This window comes from Plectropomus leopardus, chromosome 8 (genome assembly GCF_008729295.1).
Source record: "Plectropomus leopardus isolate mb chromosome 8, YSFRI_Pleo_2.0, whole genome shotgun sequence".
NCBI lineage: Eukaryota > Metazoa > Chordata > Actinopteri > Perciformes > Serranidae > Plectropomus > Plectropomus leopardus.
Genome location: NC_056470.1, coordinates 20,724,447 through 20,740,751, shown reverse-complemented (window position 1 = coordinate 20,740,751; position 16,305 = coordinate 20,724,447). Strand labels below are relative to the sequence as shown.

Genomic DNA, 16,305 nt, shown 5'->3' with positions numbered 1-16,305 from the left:
TGCACAGAAATCATTTACATATATATTTTTCTGTCAATCACATAATAACACTTCTGTTAAGCTTGTTAAGCTTTTTAATATCATGTCATACTTTTTTCTTTCTTTTGTCCCTCTCTTTTTGTATACTTAAAAAAGCCACAGCCCTTGTGCAAAATAGATTAAAAAAAATAAATTAAATAGCAATAAAATAAGTTTTAAAAAATCCAACAACAACAAAAAAGGAGAAAATAATGGGTGAATGTTATTGTAAGTATGTAAGGCTTGTTTGGTCTTTGTACTTTCCAGTGCTTTCTTGATTTTAATAACTCATACAAGAAAAAGTGGTCTGGCATTGAAAAACCTACATCTGTGGATAAATTGCTTAACCATAGGATAATATAACTATTGTGCATCATATCCGATTTTTAATTCCGCCAGTATAAAACTAATTTTAATATCATTATGTCCCAAATTAGGAGTCTGACGGTCCTTTTACAATTTTGAAACGATTTCCTGAAACACAATTCCAGTTTTATTCACAGTTCAGAAGTAGACGGACGGGTCAGCTCTCCTCCCGGTCAGCAGGGGGCGGTACAGGCCGCACCCGCGCGCTTTAAAGCAGCCGAGTTTGGTTTCCGGCGGTAAACAGTCAACATGGCGGCCTCCGTGAGGAAAGCAGCTCACGACATAGAAACGCGAAAACGCACCGATGATGTGCTTCTGTCGGACGGCATCGAGTTCAGCTCGCTGCTGCTCTCTCAGGCCGTGCTGGACGGACTGTCCTCCGCAGGCTTCCAGAAACCCTCCCCGATCCAGCTGAAGGCCATCCCGCTGGGCCGCTGCGGACTCGGTGGGTTCATGAAGCTGAGTGTGTGGAGTGAAGTGTGTGTGCGTGTGTGTGTGTGTTTCACAGTTCACGGATGTATTTTTTATTTGCACAAACATGTGAGCTGACTGGCTGCATCTGCTCTCTAAATCTGCATGTGATGTCGTTTGTGTTGCAGACTTTATGGATCGAGTTGAACTTCCGGTTTTTTTTTTTGTTTAACTGCACGCTTACGCTAATTCATGCTAATTCAGCCCAAATTACACTCCTAGAAAAACTGACATGATTAAGGGACTGTTCGTGATTTATCTTTGCCCCCGCTTTTTTCATTCATTCCATGCATGGCTCAAGCATATTTACAGATTCACTCATGTAACAAACAGGAAATAAGACAATGCAAGCAAAACAGAAGAAAAACAAAACAAGACAAAGAAAAAAAACATGCAGGACAGAGTAATAGGCCTACACAGGGGTATCGACCAAAGTATCGAACACAAATGTTTAACAAATAACAAATATCCAGTGTTTTCTTAGCTTTTGCTGTCTTTCAGTCCGTGTAGTTTTTGGACATAATGTTCTATTTATATTTGAAATTATTATATTTTGGGTTTCTTTTGAGTCCAGTATTACATTTATCAATGTAATATTTCCCATTTAAAAAAAAATATATATTTTTTTTTTTTTCTGACTATCAAGTCCAGATTTTTCATACAGGCATATTACATGTCTTTTTTCTAGTTGAACCCGTCCCTTGATCTAGTTAAAGAAATGTTCTATTTCCATCCAGATTAATTTAATGCAAAGGCATTTACGAAATAAAATACACAATCTTTAGCCACATCTCTAACTGTGGTGATTACCTGTTTTTTTTAACATCCCTGAAGCTGCACATATTATTCCCTAAGACTCCCCGAGTGACGAGGGGAAAACGTATGACCCTCCCTCTACCATAAAACAGTTGTTTGATTTTAAAATCTTACACTTTGATTTTTGAAAGTTTAAAGTTGGAGAGTGCTGGAGTTGAAAAATAAAAGCCTTGGTTTTTCCCACTCTTGTTGTTGGTTAGTTAATGCAAACGGTTTACTTTTGGCAACATTTTAAATGAGACATGTAGAATAAATAGATTTTAATGAAACATCACTATTTTAAGCCTCCATTTTTTTCCTGACTGAAGTGTTCATCTCACATAATGTGCTGAGGGACTGTGGGAAATTTGAAAATCCATCAATATTTTCTCTTTTTACAGTTTCTGGCTATAATAAAAAGTAGTAATTTTGACTTTTTTAAAAAGGTTTTTTGCCTTTATTTTGATAAGGCAGATATTGGCGTAAAATGGGTACAGAGAGGGAATGACATACAGCAAAGGGCCAAAGCCGGATTTGAACCTGCATCCACTGTGGCAGTGACACAACTTCTGCACATTGGGCGCCCGCTCTACCACCTGAGCTACATGGCACCTCATTTTTTTTTTTTTTTTTTTTAAAGAACCAGAAAATCGGTGGTGAAATAAACAACCATTAAAAGGTGGCACTCTCCTAAGCCAAAATTTAAAAAAAAAGTCCCTCCCCAGTGCTTAAAAATGATTTGTCATACCTTCTCCATTTTGCACCACACTCTCCCCTCTCATAAATAACGAACAATCCCTAAAAAAACCTAGGCTACATGAATAACAAACTGTGTGTTAGCCCAGCAGTGTGCACTGTCTGTATTTCATTCATTTTTAGTAGACTCAATAACTTTTGATTTAGGACTATTGGACTAACAGAAAATACAGTTCCCGGCATTTTTTTTATAAAGTTCAGTGAAAAATTAAATTAAAAATGAATAAATAAAAACAGCCTCCTGAGGTTTTAAGCATAAGTTCCTCCTGTGCCGACACTTTCTTTGCATGTTTTGCAGACTGCCTTTCCTGGTGTTGGTTGAGTGTAATATGCACACTTTTTTTATGAAGTAATTTTATCAGCTAGCATAAAAATGATGATACTGCATTGTTATCACTTATCCAAGGTCCAGTATCTGACCATGGAAACATGATTTTATTTCATGGTGTGATAACAATTTCCTAGACTTGAACATATCGAAAACCAAAGAAGTAATCATTGATTTTTAGACGGAGCAGGGGTGCTGCTGCAGAGAGCATCTTTCACAATGACAATGTGGAAATCGTCTCTTCTTATAAATATTTGGGCACTATCTTTGATAAACATCTGAAATTTGGTGTGAATACTGAGGCCGTTGTGAAGCGATGGCAGCGACGAATTCATCTCGTCTGCAAACTAAGCTCCTTCTCTGTCAGAGCCAGCCACCCTGTGTCATTTTTATCAATCTTTTATTGAGAGTCTTTGAAGTTTTTCTTTTATATGCTGGTTTCAGAGCCTGACAGTTAAAGACAGGAGCAGTCTGAACAGTATTGTAAAAATCTGCTCTAAAATCAGTGGAGCGTAAGGGACCTTACTACCTACTGTAATCGGCAAATCTTACGGAAGGCACAAAGTATCCTGGCCTCCCCGGGGCACCATTCAACAAAACACCATTCAAAATCTTTTATCCCTTCGGAGGTCAGACTTCTAAATTCCCTGTGAGTGCCATACACCCATACACTGTTTTCTTATCTTGCGTCCTTGGCTCCTGGTGCACTTGTTGTATATTGTGAAAGCTGCTATGTGTGTTTATTGAGTGGGTTTGTTTTGTAGTTTGTTGACATGCTGCTCTAATTGCCCCTAGTGGGATGAATAAAGTTATTTGAATTGAATTGAAAATAAAACACTGATACAGATATTTGGCAAAATGCCAGATATCGTCTCCGATAATAGGCCGATAATCTGTCGACCGCTAGTCTGGATATTCCTTAAAACATGCTGTCAATGTTTTTCATAATGACTACTTCTCGGTAGAAAATAGTTCCACTGAAAACAATTATGATATCTCAGCAGAAAAAAAATATCACTCTCTGCATGTCTACAGGCCACAAAGTGACATTTTTTGTGATCTGGACAAACAGACACTTTTACTGTAACCACCAATATTGTCATCACAAGTATTCACCTTGATTAATCGGGTATAAAAACAATTTGTTGTACATGGATGCTTTAAAATCATTTTTTCTTACGTAGGAGACGGAGTTACTCTCCACGTGCACATTTTCCGCAGCTGTGAAGCAGAGCGTTTAATCACGGTCTTCTTGAAGTTAATTCCTCTGATTGTCCAGACAGCTTAATTGTGGTTAGGAGGCACTTGATTTGATGCAGCAGATTGGGCACCCTCGATGGTGAAGCATTGATGTGATTTGTTATTGTGATAATTCAGAATAATTGTGCAGCCCTTCATTATCTGTGTGTTGTTTCAGATTTGATTGTACAGGCCAAATCTGGCACGGGGAAGACGTGCGTGTTCTGCACCATCGCACTGGACTCTCTGGTCCTGGAGAATCCTGCAACTCAGGTGAGCAGATTCACTCCGGTCGAGGAGAGCTGTATCTTTTCCCTTAAGCTCAGTGATGCATGTACTGTAAAGTTCAGTCATGATCAGTTTTCAGGCATGTTGTACAGTGGTGGGTGGAGCACTGAAAATCCATACTCAAGTAAAAGTCTAATTACTCCCATAAAAACGAGCTGAGTTAAAGAAAAACGCGCCTGGTTAATAAATGACTAAGAGTTCATATTTTTTAAGGGTGTGTGGGCTAGTGCAAAATAATGAGAAAAGCAGCACTTGTTGATATACTTTGTAGAGCACTAATCCTTTTTTTTTTTAATTTTCCCAAACTGTTTCAGAACGAACATATTAAATAACCTTCTTTAAAAAACAAAGCTAATGTCATCTAGCCATATTTTACCCTACAGTATGTGCAACTTACAGTTATGTGCTTGTGGAAATTAAAAGCAGGGATCTCAGTGTTTTTTGGGTTTTTTTTGGAGGCACAGCAAGCACTTCATCATATAACTTTTGTCTTTATTTGGATTTTGGTATAACAAGTGTGGCCAGATGTGGTCAGGGATTGTCACTGGAATTTGCTCCATCTTCATGGCACTGAGGTCAAAAGGTCAAAAGGATGGTTCATCAATTTCCAACCAGCTTTGTATCTGAACAGCGTGGGTACTTTCAGCGGCCAGATATCCCTGCTTATCTTATCTCTCAACTCAGTTGTTGGCTCTGACGCTGTTGCTCGAACTACAGATTATACAACTTCCGAATGTTGCTACCACAAACACACAGAGTATAGAAGCGGATAAAGAGAAAAACCCAACCTCAGCTCTGTTACTGTGTCGCCTATTTCTTGCCTAAAACCCTTTTTTTAGCTTATTGTTTAACTGTAATTTGAGATAAATTGTTACCACCAGGCTGCCATATTGTTTCTTGTGGAAAAACATCCAAGCTTGCTCTATGTCACCCACCAGTAGGAGTGAAGTGACGTAATGTGAGTCCTATGCGGCGCTGTGCATTCTGTTTGTTGTAGGTTTTCTACCTCTTGAGTCGACTCAAATACCACAGCCCTTTTTCTCTGTTTTCTCTGGTCATGTAGCACCAATTGAAAAATAAAAGCATTTGTGCCTTTCCACTGCATAGATAAACCTGACCATCTTTCCAGCAGTGAAGTACTTGTTAAAAAAAAAAAAAAAAAAAAAAAACTACTTGAAAAACTTGTGTTTATTACTTGTAACATGTTACTGCTCATCCCTGCAAATGAAACAAAACTTTTATTTTGAAATTTATCACTGCTCAATTTTGCCAGCAACAGATGGTCATGAGAAGTAATCAGTTTGGTTCAAAGGGTCTTAATCTGATGAGTTTAAGCTGCCTAGTGTCAAATTTGTAAATGAAAGCGGGTTAATTATTGATAACACAGTGCTGCAGCTGGTCTTATTGATGAACTAGATGCATTCTAGTACAATCTTATTATCAGCGGGGTCTTACTGATTGGGAACACCCCATTCTGTTTATCTGCTCCCAATCAAATTTAAGTAGTTGTTTTGACTTTCTTCCTCCTGCAGGTTCTTGTCCTGGCTCCTACACGTGAGATCGCGGTGCAGATCCACTCAGTGGTGATGGCCATAGGCTGTGCAATGGAGGGCCTCGAGTGCCACGTTTTCATCGGGGGTCGGCCCGTGAGTCAGGACAAAACCCATCTGAAGAAGTGCCATGTAGCTGTGGGCTCACCTGGTAAGAGGCCAATTGACATTTAATAGAGAGGCATTACCTATTTATGTAACCGCTGGGATGTTATTTGTGTTTTGTAACCATGCTCCTGGTTATGTACGCAGGTCGTATCAAGCAGCTTATCGAGCTGGGCATGTTATCCACCGCCAGCATCAGGCTGTTTGTTTTGGATGAGGCAGACAAGCTGCTGGAGGAGGGCAGCTTCCAGGAACAGATAAAGTAAGAAACATCTATAATCATACTCCTATTTAATGATACGATGCTGCAGAAGGGTTGTGTTGTTATTCAGCCAGAGTACTTAGACTGGAGCCCTTCATGACAACTCTGTATAAATGAAATATCATAATTTGCATGCCCGTTTACACAAATGCACAAGCTGAAATTCACCCATCACCTCCGCTTGTCTCCTCAGCTGGATCTTTTCCTCTCTGCCGGTGAACAAACAGATGCTTGCTCTCTCTGCCACCTACCCAGAATCCCTTGCTCAGCACCTTACCCGCTACATGAGAGAGCCCACCTTTGTCAGACTCAATCCCAGGGACATGGGCCTCAAAGGTAAGACCCTGGTCAGGTGTGCTGAAGTAATTGTTATAAAAAAAGAAAAAAAGAAGAAGCAAATCAATGAATGAAACGGTGTCAATGTAATACTGAAGCCTCTATATGACCTGCTGAACGTAAACAAACGATAACATGAGTGAGACACTTTATGACGTGCAGACAGGAAGAGCCTGTGTTTACATTTTGCCGGGCCTTTTAACACAAAGGTCGCACTTCAGGGTCGCTACATACTTCCTTCATCACATTGTCTTTGCATTTTTACGCGGGCCCAAACGGCGGCATTGTGCCGCTGTGTGATTTTAGCAGGCATGCTGGCATTTCAGAAGCAAAAGAGGTTGAAAAGGCGTGATGTTTAACACAATAGCATTAGCTTCTTGTGTGACATATAACATATGTGTTAGCAGTGCTTTATACAACATAACGGTGATATGCAACAACAATTATTTGCTGCCCCTGTTATATGGCAGCTGATCTCATCCTCTGCTTAGATGGTGAGGTGCTGCCGAATCTCATTGTTTTCCCAGTTTGTGGACATTTTCAGCTGCTGTTCTTCTTCTTTGAGTTAGCAGCTAACTGCTTCTAGCTGCTTTTTAAATCTTGCATGGTGGGTCACCAACATGACACGTTGTGGAAACCTCACACCTGTCCAGCCGATGGTCCCCTCCTGCCATCTGTCCCTTTTACACAGACACTGTTACGGTATCTGTTACTACCTCCAATGCTGGCTTAAAGGTGAGGCAACTCTATTGCCCAATTCTGCGATCACGAATGGGAGACATGGGGCGACACTTTTCTACTGTGAGGTGGCATAACGGCATGCTATTTCCGCCTTGAAAAGGCAATGTAAAAGGGGCCACAGACGAAGAGCAAAAAAAGCCTTAAAGAGCAGATGTAGAGCTCGGGTGAAAACACAAATTAACCTTGGTCGATCATTCATGGAGAGATTTGCAAGATTTTGATACATCTCTGTAATATTTTTATTATATTTATGAAAGTTATTGTGAGACATGGTTTTACATTAATATATGAATTTATGTTGGTGGTTGTCATATTACAGTCAGTAATCATACATATCTACAAATAGAGTGTTTGAGAAGGAAAATAGTATAAGGAACAAGTTGTGCCTTTTTTTCACTTGCTTCTAAATATGGCTGCAGCTAATGATTGTTTTTATTGCATGAGTAGATTAATCTGTCGCTTACTTTTTGATTAATCACTAAGATGTTGATTAATAATTTAATAGTTGCAGCTATGCTTCCAAAACAAATGCACGCACTAGCCAGATCAAGAGACGACACAGTGGTGCTGATGGAAACACAGCCCCCTTTGCCCACAGTGGCTGCCCAAATCTGCACAAAATGAAAGATCCTTGTAGTTACTTTACATATTTGAATTGCACAGTGTCTGCAGTTTACTGCTGTTGTGGCTTACAGAGACTCCTCATAACACAATACTGACGGGATAATGAAGTTTGTAATGTGACATGTTTAAAGTGGTTATGTCCCGGCAGAAAATGTTATTTCTTCCTGAGGTTGTGAGGTGATTGACCGTTAACAAAGACTAACATCTGAAAACACTCATCTCTCTGACAGAATCAAATTCGGGCCTTGTGTTTCCGTTGAAGTTTGTAAGTGACTTCTTGAAAATGGCCTGTTTTGAGTTTGAGAAAACAAACATCGATACTGACAGATACAGCAGCTGTGTACACATTCAGCCAAAAGCACTCTGGATGATTTCCTCGTCCCTTAAAAAAAGTGTGTTTTATGTTTTTCAGGTTTTTTTTTTTCAGTTCATTGATATTCTCCTTGCTATGTTGTCCTTGTGCCCCCCCTGCCAGGTCTGAAGCAGTACTACAAGCTGGTGCAGTCCCATCCTTTACCGCACAAGATTTTCGAGGAGAAGGTGCAGCACCTGCTGGAGCTTTTCAGTAAAATCCCATTCAACCAGGCCCTGGTGTTCTCCAACCTACACACAAGGTAACACACACTTTTATTGCTTATCATATCTTCATAGGTTATGTTGATCCTCTTTATCAGCAAGAAAATAAAATCTCCGTAATTAGATCTGAAAATTGATGATGTGTCTCTGAGAAATTTTGTTTATTGCTCCCACAGGGCTCAGCACCTGGCAGACATCCTGTCCTCCAAAGGCTTACCTGCTGTTTGTATCTCAGGTGAGAGGGACTTTAGTATTGAAATGATAAATCAAATGAGAGTAAATGGATTGGTTTGTCATTTGATTACTGGAAAAATAGGTTAAGAAATTGCTAAGTGAAAATGATCAAACAATTGATTTATGTCTTCTGTGTAATTATAATTGGTCTACTTTTCGGTTTCGGGCATCCGCTTGGTGTTGTAACTTGTCATAGGCCCAATATTTTTGACATCTCATATTAACGTATTAATTAAAGCTTCAGTTGCTAAGTTTTATGAAAACATTTTTTCATCATATTTACTGTTACCATATTCTGACAGTAGTACATGAGACAGATAATCGGTAAAAAAATAATGTTCCTCCATGTAGTGCTTATATTGAATTTGCTAAAAGTGACCCCCACACAGCAAAAACAACCAATCAAGGTCGAGAAGTCTCTAATGCAGCTGTCAATCATGTCAGTCACTGCTCGTGAACTGTGGTCAAACTGTTAAACTAGGCAGTGCTGATCAAATATGAATTGAGATTCTGTTTCTGCATTACCAATTTCTCACCTCAAATGTTTGCAGCAACATATTTTAGTGTATCATCAAGCTGTAAAATGAAAAAGCTGGTCTGGGCAGAGCTTTGTATTCTGTTTATCTGAATCCAACATGGCGGTCACAAACTTTATCATTTCATAGCTAAACAGTACACTAAAATATGTTTCTGAAAACATTTTAGGAAAGAAATGTGCATTGCATATCTCTGTATCTCTGCTCTCTGGGTTTTTCCATCCATAATTTCAGAAAGCTTATGGATATGAAATTAAGCAGTACCACCAGAGATCGTGGGGGGCAGTGTAGTTTCAAGTGAGATATGACTGAAAGAGATGGTTTAGACATTTAAAAAAATGAAATGGAGTGGAGTGGAGCATATGGAGCGAATCAGTAATATAGTCAAAATAATTTTCTGTCCACAACAGTGGCCTCACAGTCCACTGTTGAAAGGTGCAATATAACAATATCCTTCACCGTCGCCTTGTTTGTTGTTGAGTGAAACTTTTGCTGTGTTGTGCCGTCAGTTCATACCTGTGTTATCATAAAGGACGCCTGGTTGTATATGAACAGTAATGTTAACAATATTTTAAACAGACATTTCTGTTTTTGGACGTAAAGGAAGCATAAATGAGTCTTCAGAGAATCCTCGGCTCTGAATGTCTGTCTCATGTAATGCTGTGGATGTTTTGACAGTTTCAACAAATATGACCAAGTTATTTTTATTAAAGTTACCAACTGTAGCTTTAATTGATTAAATGAAAAACAAAAAAACAAATTAATTGTAAGTATTCTTGAGGCATTATGTCTGTGATTTTTCCCTTTTGTTAAAGACAGGACAACACTAAGTTCTGATTTGTTTGTGTTAGCAGAGCTGATTTCAGTTTATGTGATCTGATTTGTATGATGATATGTGCAGGTGGACTGAGTCAGGACCAGAGACTGGAGGCCTTGTCAAAACTGAAGCAGTACCAGTGCAGAGTGCTCATCTCCACAGATCTGGTGAGACACGCTTTTTCCCACTTCTCCATATATCACACATGTATTATTAATGTTATACAAGGCTCGTGTTTTATGATCAGGTTCTGTTCTTTAATCCTGGTTGTTTTCTCTCTGTCAGACTTCCAGAGGTATCGATGCAGAGAAAGTAAACTTGGTGATAAACCTGGACGTGCCGCAGGACTGGGAGACGTATATGCACCGAATCGGACGGGCTGGCCGCTTCGGTTAGTCTCAATTACTGTTTGGTCATAACAGAAACAAGTAGTTAGAATAAAAAGCAAGTTGTGATGTATGATATTCTGTATTTGCATGTTTTGTGGGACGAGCCAAGATAGTTGATAGCATTAGTAAGGGGAGAGGCTGTCGAGAATCATGATTATTACACAGTCGATCTTGATACCAGACAGAATTGTCACCTCGTTACAGTCTGTTTCCCTCTTTAGCTTCAAATTACATCCACTTAGAAATCCTTGGGGGAGGGAAACACAATTTCTCTAACCAATCACTAAAGAACAAAATACCACCTGACTATAATGTCATTTTAAGGGATGTCGTGATCAAGTTTTTTGCCTCTGATCCTGCTCTGAGTCATTTAATATTGAGTGTCTGCCAAAACAGAATCTCTAACCGATACCTCATTGCTCTTCAAGTACATTAAAGTTATTAAAATAAACCCAGTGTATATGCATGACACCTGAATAGCCCTTCAGTGTAATAGGAAAAAAGCCCTGCATCCAAGCGGTTATGTAATGTTTTTATTTTATTTTATTTTTTACAGAATAACAAAGTATAAAATTGCAAACCCTCTCTTTGATGTTTTTGGCCTTGTTGCTGTCTCAAGTAAATTTCTCCCTCCCTTTAAGAGAGTATTCTCCAGTGTTAGTTGCTTCGATGCAGCCTTTGTTACCTGAATGAACTGTATCCCCCTGAGAGTTCATTTTCATCGTCTGTACATCTTTTGTGCGGATTACATTAATACATTAGTGTACTCTCACTGACTTTTGCTTGCAGGGCTTTTAATTGCACATGCAGTGGGGTGGTGAGTGTGACAGACCACTGTCCTTCTGTCCTCCATGGTGAAACACCATGTGTCAGTGATGACAGGAAACTCATTCTGAGCTGAAACGAGTGCTCATAATATCAGTAAATAACAAAAATAAACAGCGTTTTGCTGTTATTTATGGCGTGTGGTGTTACATGGCAGGTAGCATGCAGAGTGAAGTGGAGTGGAGACAGAAAATTGAGGAATTAATGATGGCTGCATTCTGGGTCACTGTGCTAAAGCCTTTGTTCCAAAAACATTTTGAGTGACAGCTGACCTAAAACAAAGGATTGAATTAGGCTCAATATCAGTCAACCCAAAGTCATTGGAGTGGGCAGATCCAAACCGTCTATCCTGTCTTTAGTCCACATTTTTCATGTCTATCTGACTCAAAACCAAAACTAAAATGGCCTAAATGTTATTTTTGTGTGCGGTTAAAAGAAAAGACAAAATGCTGTGTTTTGTTTCATACATTCCTATTCAGAGAGACTGTTTCAAAGATTTTCCGAAAATTGCAGAGTTAAGAAAAATTACAAACCGACAACCCGCTGTTGATGTTCAGCCCACACAGGTATCAGTTTCTATCCTGGTGGTATATTATCTGTGTAAAAACTGTTTAATTCAGAGCAGCATAGCAGGCGAGACAGACTTGATTTGCTTCCTGACTGCATTAAACCCCATTTTGAAGATTAGTTTGAGTCTCTGGAGTATTAGCAAGTGTGGGCCCACCTAGCAAGGTCAATAGGTTCCTAATCATCTGCATTTAATCATAATTATCGTGACTTAACTTGTGTGTTGTCTTGGAAACAGAGAGTAACATAAGCTTAGCTTGAGCACATTGTGTGTGTGTGTGTGTGTGCGTGCGTGTGTGCGTGCGTGTGTGTGTGTGTGTGTGTGTGCGTGCGCACCTGCCATCCCTGGACACACAACTCACACACCCTCTTTTATCCCTTCTTATTATGTGAATCGGTTTTCATCAGGATTATATTTTGTTTGCAGGCACTCAGGGGCTGGCTGTGACCTACTGTTGCCATGGTGAGGAGGAGAACAAGATGATGGCCATTGCACAGAAGTGTGGCTTGAGTTTATCTGCGTTGCCATGTGAGTCCCACCCACACGTCTGTGAAGTATTTGTAACTTTCTTCCCCTTAAAGGTTCTGTGTGTAACTTCCAGAAAATCCTTGTTCTTGTTGAAACCTCTGAGGCTGTCGGCGAACTGAAGTCAGAACCCTGACGCTTGTACTTAGTAGCCATGAGCGAGCACATGTGCCTCGGCCAAAACGATGACAAACAAAAGACTGACCATGAATGAAAGTCATCAAGCGATAGAAAGCCTGAGAATAATGTTGCTTTCTGCAGTGTTTCTATGTTTCATTTGGAGCGTTCCCTCCGGCCAGGTCGCTCCTGAAAAAGAGATTTTAAATGTCAATAAGTCTTTTACCAGGTTAAAAAAAGGATATGTACTGTATGTATATATACTTAGAATCTCACATTTGCATTACATTATCAGCTGACATTACCAGCGAATAACCATGTAGAAAAACTAAAATAGAGCTAACGTTAACTCAGGTTAGGGTTAGCTTGTTTGTCGCTACAGCATGCTTGGCTTGGCTAGTTGAAAGCATGTGGTACTGTTACATCTTTTGTAGAGAGTAGGATTGTGATGTCAGTGGTAGTGAGCAGTTACCGTAGAGACCAGGCTGAGTTCATCCAGGTATTCAGTGGAATGGTGAACATTTGCTGCGTTATCAGCTATCATAACCGTTCAGTGTGCGAAACTGGAGTGCGATTTTCTCTGCTTTTTAGCTTGGAAGCAAAACAATAAATCTTAGGTCGGCCACTTAACAAAGAGGCGTTCATGGCATGGGCAGCAGCTGTAAGATGAACATACATCACCTGCAGCAACACATCTGTTCATGCGTTCACAAAATTTTCACACAGGTAAGTTAAGTAAAAACAAGTTTGACTGTAATGTAGTTACTTTTGGCTCCACTACAATGCCTTTGCTGCTATCTTTCTTTGTTTGTTACAAGTATCAAAGGAATGATTATAAAAACCCAAAAACCATCAAAATATCGTCCATGTTGTAAACATTAATCACTGTGATGGAAACTAGAGTAAACACTGCAGAAATAACAGCTGCAGTAGCAGCAACAACAACAATGCTGTTATCTGTCTTTGTTAATAGCATCAAATGAAAAAAAAACTAACAGTATGCCCTACGTGTTTACAGCTAATGTTGATCACCGTGACAAAAACTAGAAAAGATTTTTTCTTGAGTTTAAAGTGGCGACAGAGAAGTGTATTTGTGTGTGGTGACTAGGTTACTTACCTTTGTGCTAATGGCAACTTTCTGGTTGTTTACTCTGAAAATCTGCAAGGCCTGCACCCATATACATATTTGTAATTTAACGAGGGGCCTCGAGAGATTTATCATTTCTGGACTTCTTAAAAGTGTAGGTGCACAATCCACAATCAAGGTATGAAAACACTTGCGGAAAAGTTACATTTGGTAGCTCATTAAAATCATAAAAACCCAAACACTCCTTGTGTTCATATGGACTGAGGCAGTTTGATTCCTTTAATTTTTCAGAGTAGCAGTCTTTTGTTTCCCTCTTTAGCTTTTCTCGGTCGGGTATGTTGCACTTTCTCTTGGACTGGTCCATGGTTGTTTTCTATCACTCTTGGAGAGATGTCTACCCAAGTGTGCCCAGAATGCATTGTGCCATGACTTGTTGCCTATTCTCTATTAAGTCATAATACGTAAGTTAGTATCATGTATCAAACTATCTGGAAAAGTAATTTGTCAACTAACAAATCTGAGCAAGCAAGCTTACGTAGCCAGGTAGCTGTAGGCCTGAGTAATCTACACTGCACTGATGTGGCATGTTTAGTTGTCATTCTGCATGGTGTTATTTTTTTTATTTTGGATTTGTTTGTTGTTTATTGTCATGTTTACTTTGTACTGCCATTTGATGGTTATGTTTTTTATTAATATGTTTGGTTTCAAAAAAGCAAAGTAAAATATTCCAAAAAAAAGAAACTACTGTTAAAAAGTTACATATAGAACCTCTAAAAATAACACATTTCATTTAATGGGATTGTGGAAAAATAATTTCCATTCTGTCTTTTGTCCTGTCAGCTACCATAGAGCCTGGGTTGATGGATGAAACGTGTGACTGGGATGTCTGCACCGAGGCTTCCGCTCCAGGCCCCTTACCCCTGCTCTCTTCAAGGACCGAGAAGAAGAAGCGTGCCAAGTCCGTTGCAGATCAAGCTCTGGAGCATGGCGGTCAAAGGCACTCGGAGAAGACCCAACCTGCACACGACCTGGGAGAAAATGATGAATGGAATCCTAGAGAAGTATCTCCTGCAAAGGACACACTCCCACAGCGTCCTCCTCAGGCAGTGCCGACTCGCAAAGAGCTGCAAGACGCTCTGCCAAAGATCCCTCCTCTCAGCTCATTCAAGAGTTATAAGCCGAGGTTTGTGACCTTTGAGGAGGCTGAGCGGGACTTCAACGGTTTCATTACTACAGGGTTGGGGAGATCCGTGGAGGTCATCAGGGAGTTCAGAGGTGGAGAGGACGGTGACCCAAATGCTCAGAATGGGCATGGAGAGTCTTTCACACTTACAGATGACTCAGCTCAAAGTTTAAAACAAAATCGGTGGAAATCTGACTTTTCACAACAAAGATCAGCGTCTGGTTCTTCAAACTTGCAATCTGACGAAGATGACGAGACAAATCAGACCAGAGGGAGTAAATACACAGCAATTACTGAGCCTCCGACTGAAGCAAGACAAATAAGCACTGTGTCCAAACCAAAGGGAGGTGCCACTAGATCCAAAGCATGTTCTTCCTCTGCATCCAAGTTGTATCATCAGACAGTCTGTGCACCAAGCAAGAGGGCTTCATCCCAACCTGAGAACTCTGAATCCATACCAGTCAGGCATCCCAGTCAGGGGGCTCCAACACAGGCTGGAAGACATGAATCCAGAAAGATTAAAGTAGAGACTAAGAAACAGAGCAGAAAGATTTCAGAGAAAATGAACAGAGAGCAAAAGAGGGAACAAAATGATGATGACGAGGAGGATGAGGATGAGGAGGAGGAGGAGGAATGGAGTGCTGAAACTTATTGGAGAGCCAGCTACAGAGCCTGGTATGACTACTATGCCTCCATGTCGCCTTCTCAAGAGCAAGGTTACCAAAGCTACTACAGTGTGGCCCACAACTGGATGGCAGCTTATCGTATGAATGCCGTCTACATGGAAGAACTGCTGAAACACTGACGTGCCTGTACACGTCATTTCTGTACAAGGACACCCGATCATGCTGGTCTCTAGTGAGAAAATGTGTCTGAGTGTCCACTGTAAAAAATGAGTACTTATGTTTGCACTTCTTGTCTAAGACATTGCACTTAATTTTTTTGAGTGTATGCTTTTCAATGAATCTGTTACTTTTCTAATAGATTACCAGTGAGGAACATGTCTGTCCGAGCCCTCTTCTGTTACAGCTGTGCACCCACATGCTCTGAACAGTGTGTAGGATTTACGGGGATATACTGGCAGAAATGGTTATGATAAGTATGTTTTCTTTAGTCATGTCAAGTCAAGTCAATTTTATTTATAAAGGCCATTATCCTGTAACGGGGAAAAAAATAGTAGTAACCTCAGGAAGAGCGACTCCTTCCTCCCTTTTCCAGGATGGACAGATGTGCAATAGATGTTGTAAATAATTAAATGACAGTAATGACATAAAGGAAAGAGAAAGAGAAAAAGAGAGGGGGAGAGATGCACAATAATAATGGTAACAATAACAAATATAACAATAGTGATAGACATAAAATATAATAAATGCAATATATGATAGCATGTGATGTTACATGCAAATCTCGTAGGTGTTGATTAGAGTCCCATGTGTATATTAATAGTGGAAGCATGACTCATAACAATGGGGTTGTGTCGACCAGGATCATGACACTGGCATCAGTGTGTATAATCACCTGAAAATAAGAATCATTGTGTATTTGTTACCTTAAAATGGGCCGTTATAT

General features: G+C 39.9%; 1 protein-coding gene across 1 annotated transcript; it reads left to right on the top strand.

Moving 5' to 3' along the window:
- Positions 1 to 623: 623 nt before the first annotated feature.
- ddx20 (DEAD (Asp-Glu-Ala-Asp) box polypeptide 20) lies at positions 624 to 15,735 on the top strand. Its single transcript, XM_042491857.1, has 11 exons — positions 624 to 829; positions 4,152 to 4,246; positions 5,794 to 5,962; positions 6,064 to 6,178; positions 6,372 to 6,514; positions 8,355 to 8,493; positions 8,632 to 8,690; positions 10,127 to 10,209; positions 10,328 to 10,433; positions 12,251 to 12,352; positions 14,394 to 15,735. Exons 1-11 carry the CDS (start codon positions 634 to 636, stop codon positions 15,539 to 15,541), a joined length of 2,355 nt encoding a protein of 784 aa, XP_042347791.1. The 5' UTR covers positions 624 to 633; the 3' UTR covers positions 15,542 to 15,735.
- The last annotated feature ends 570 nt before the right edge of the window (positions 15,736 to 16,305 follow it).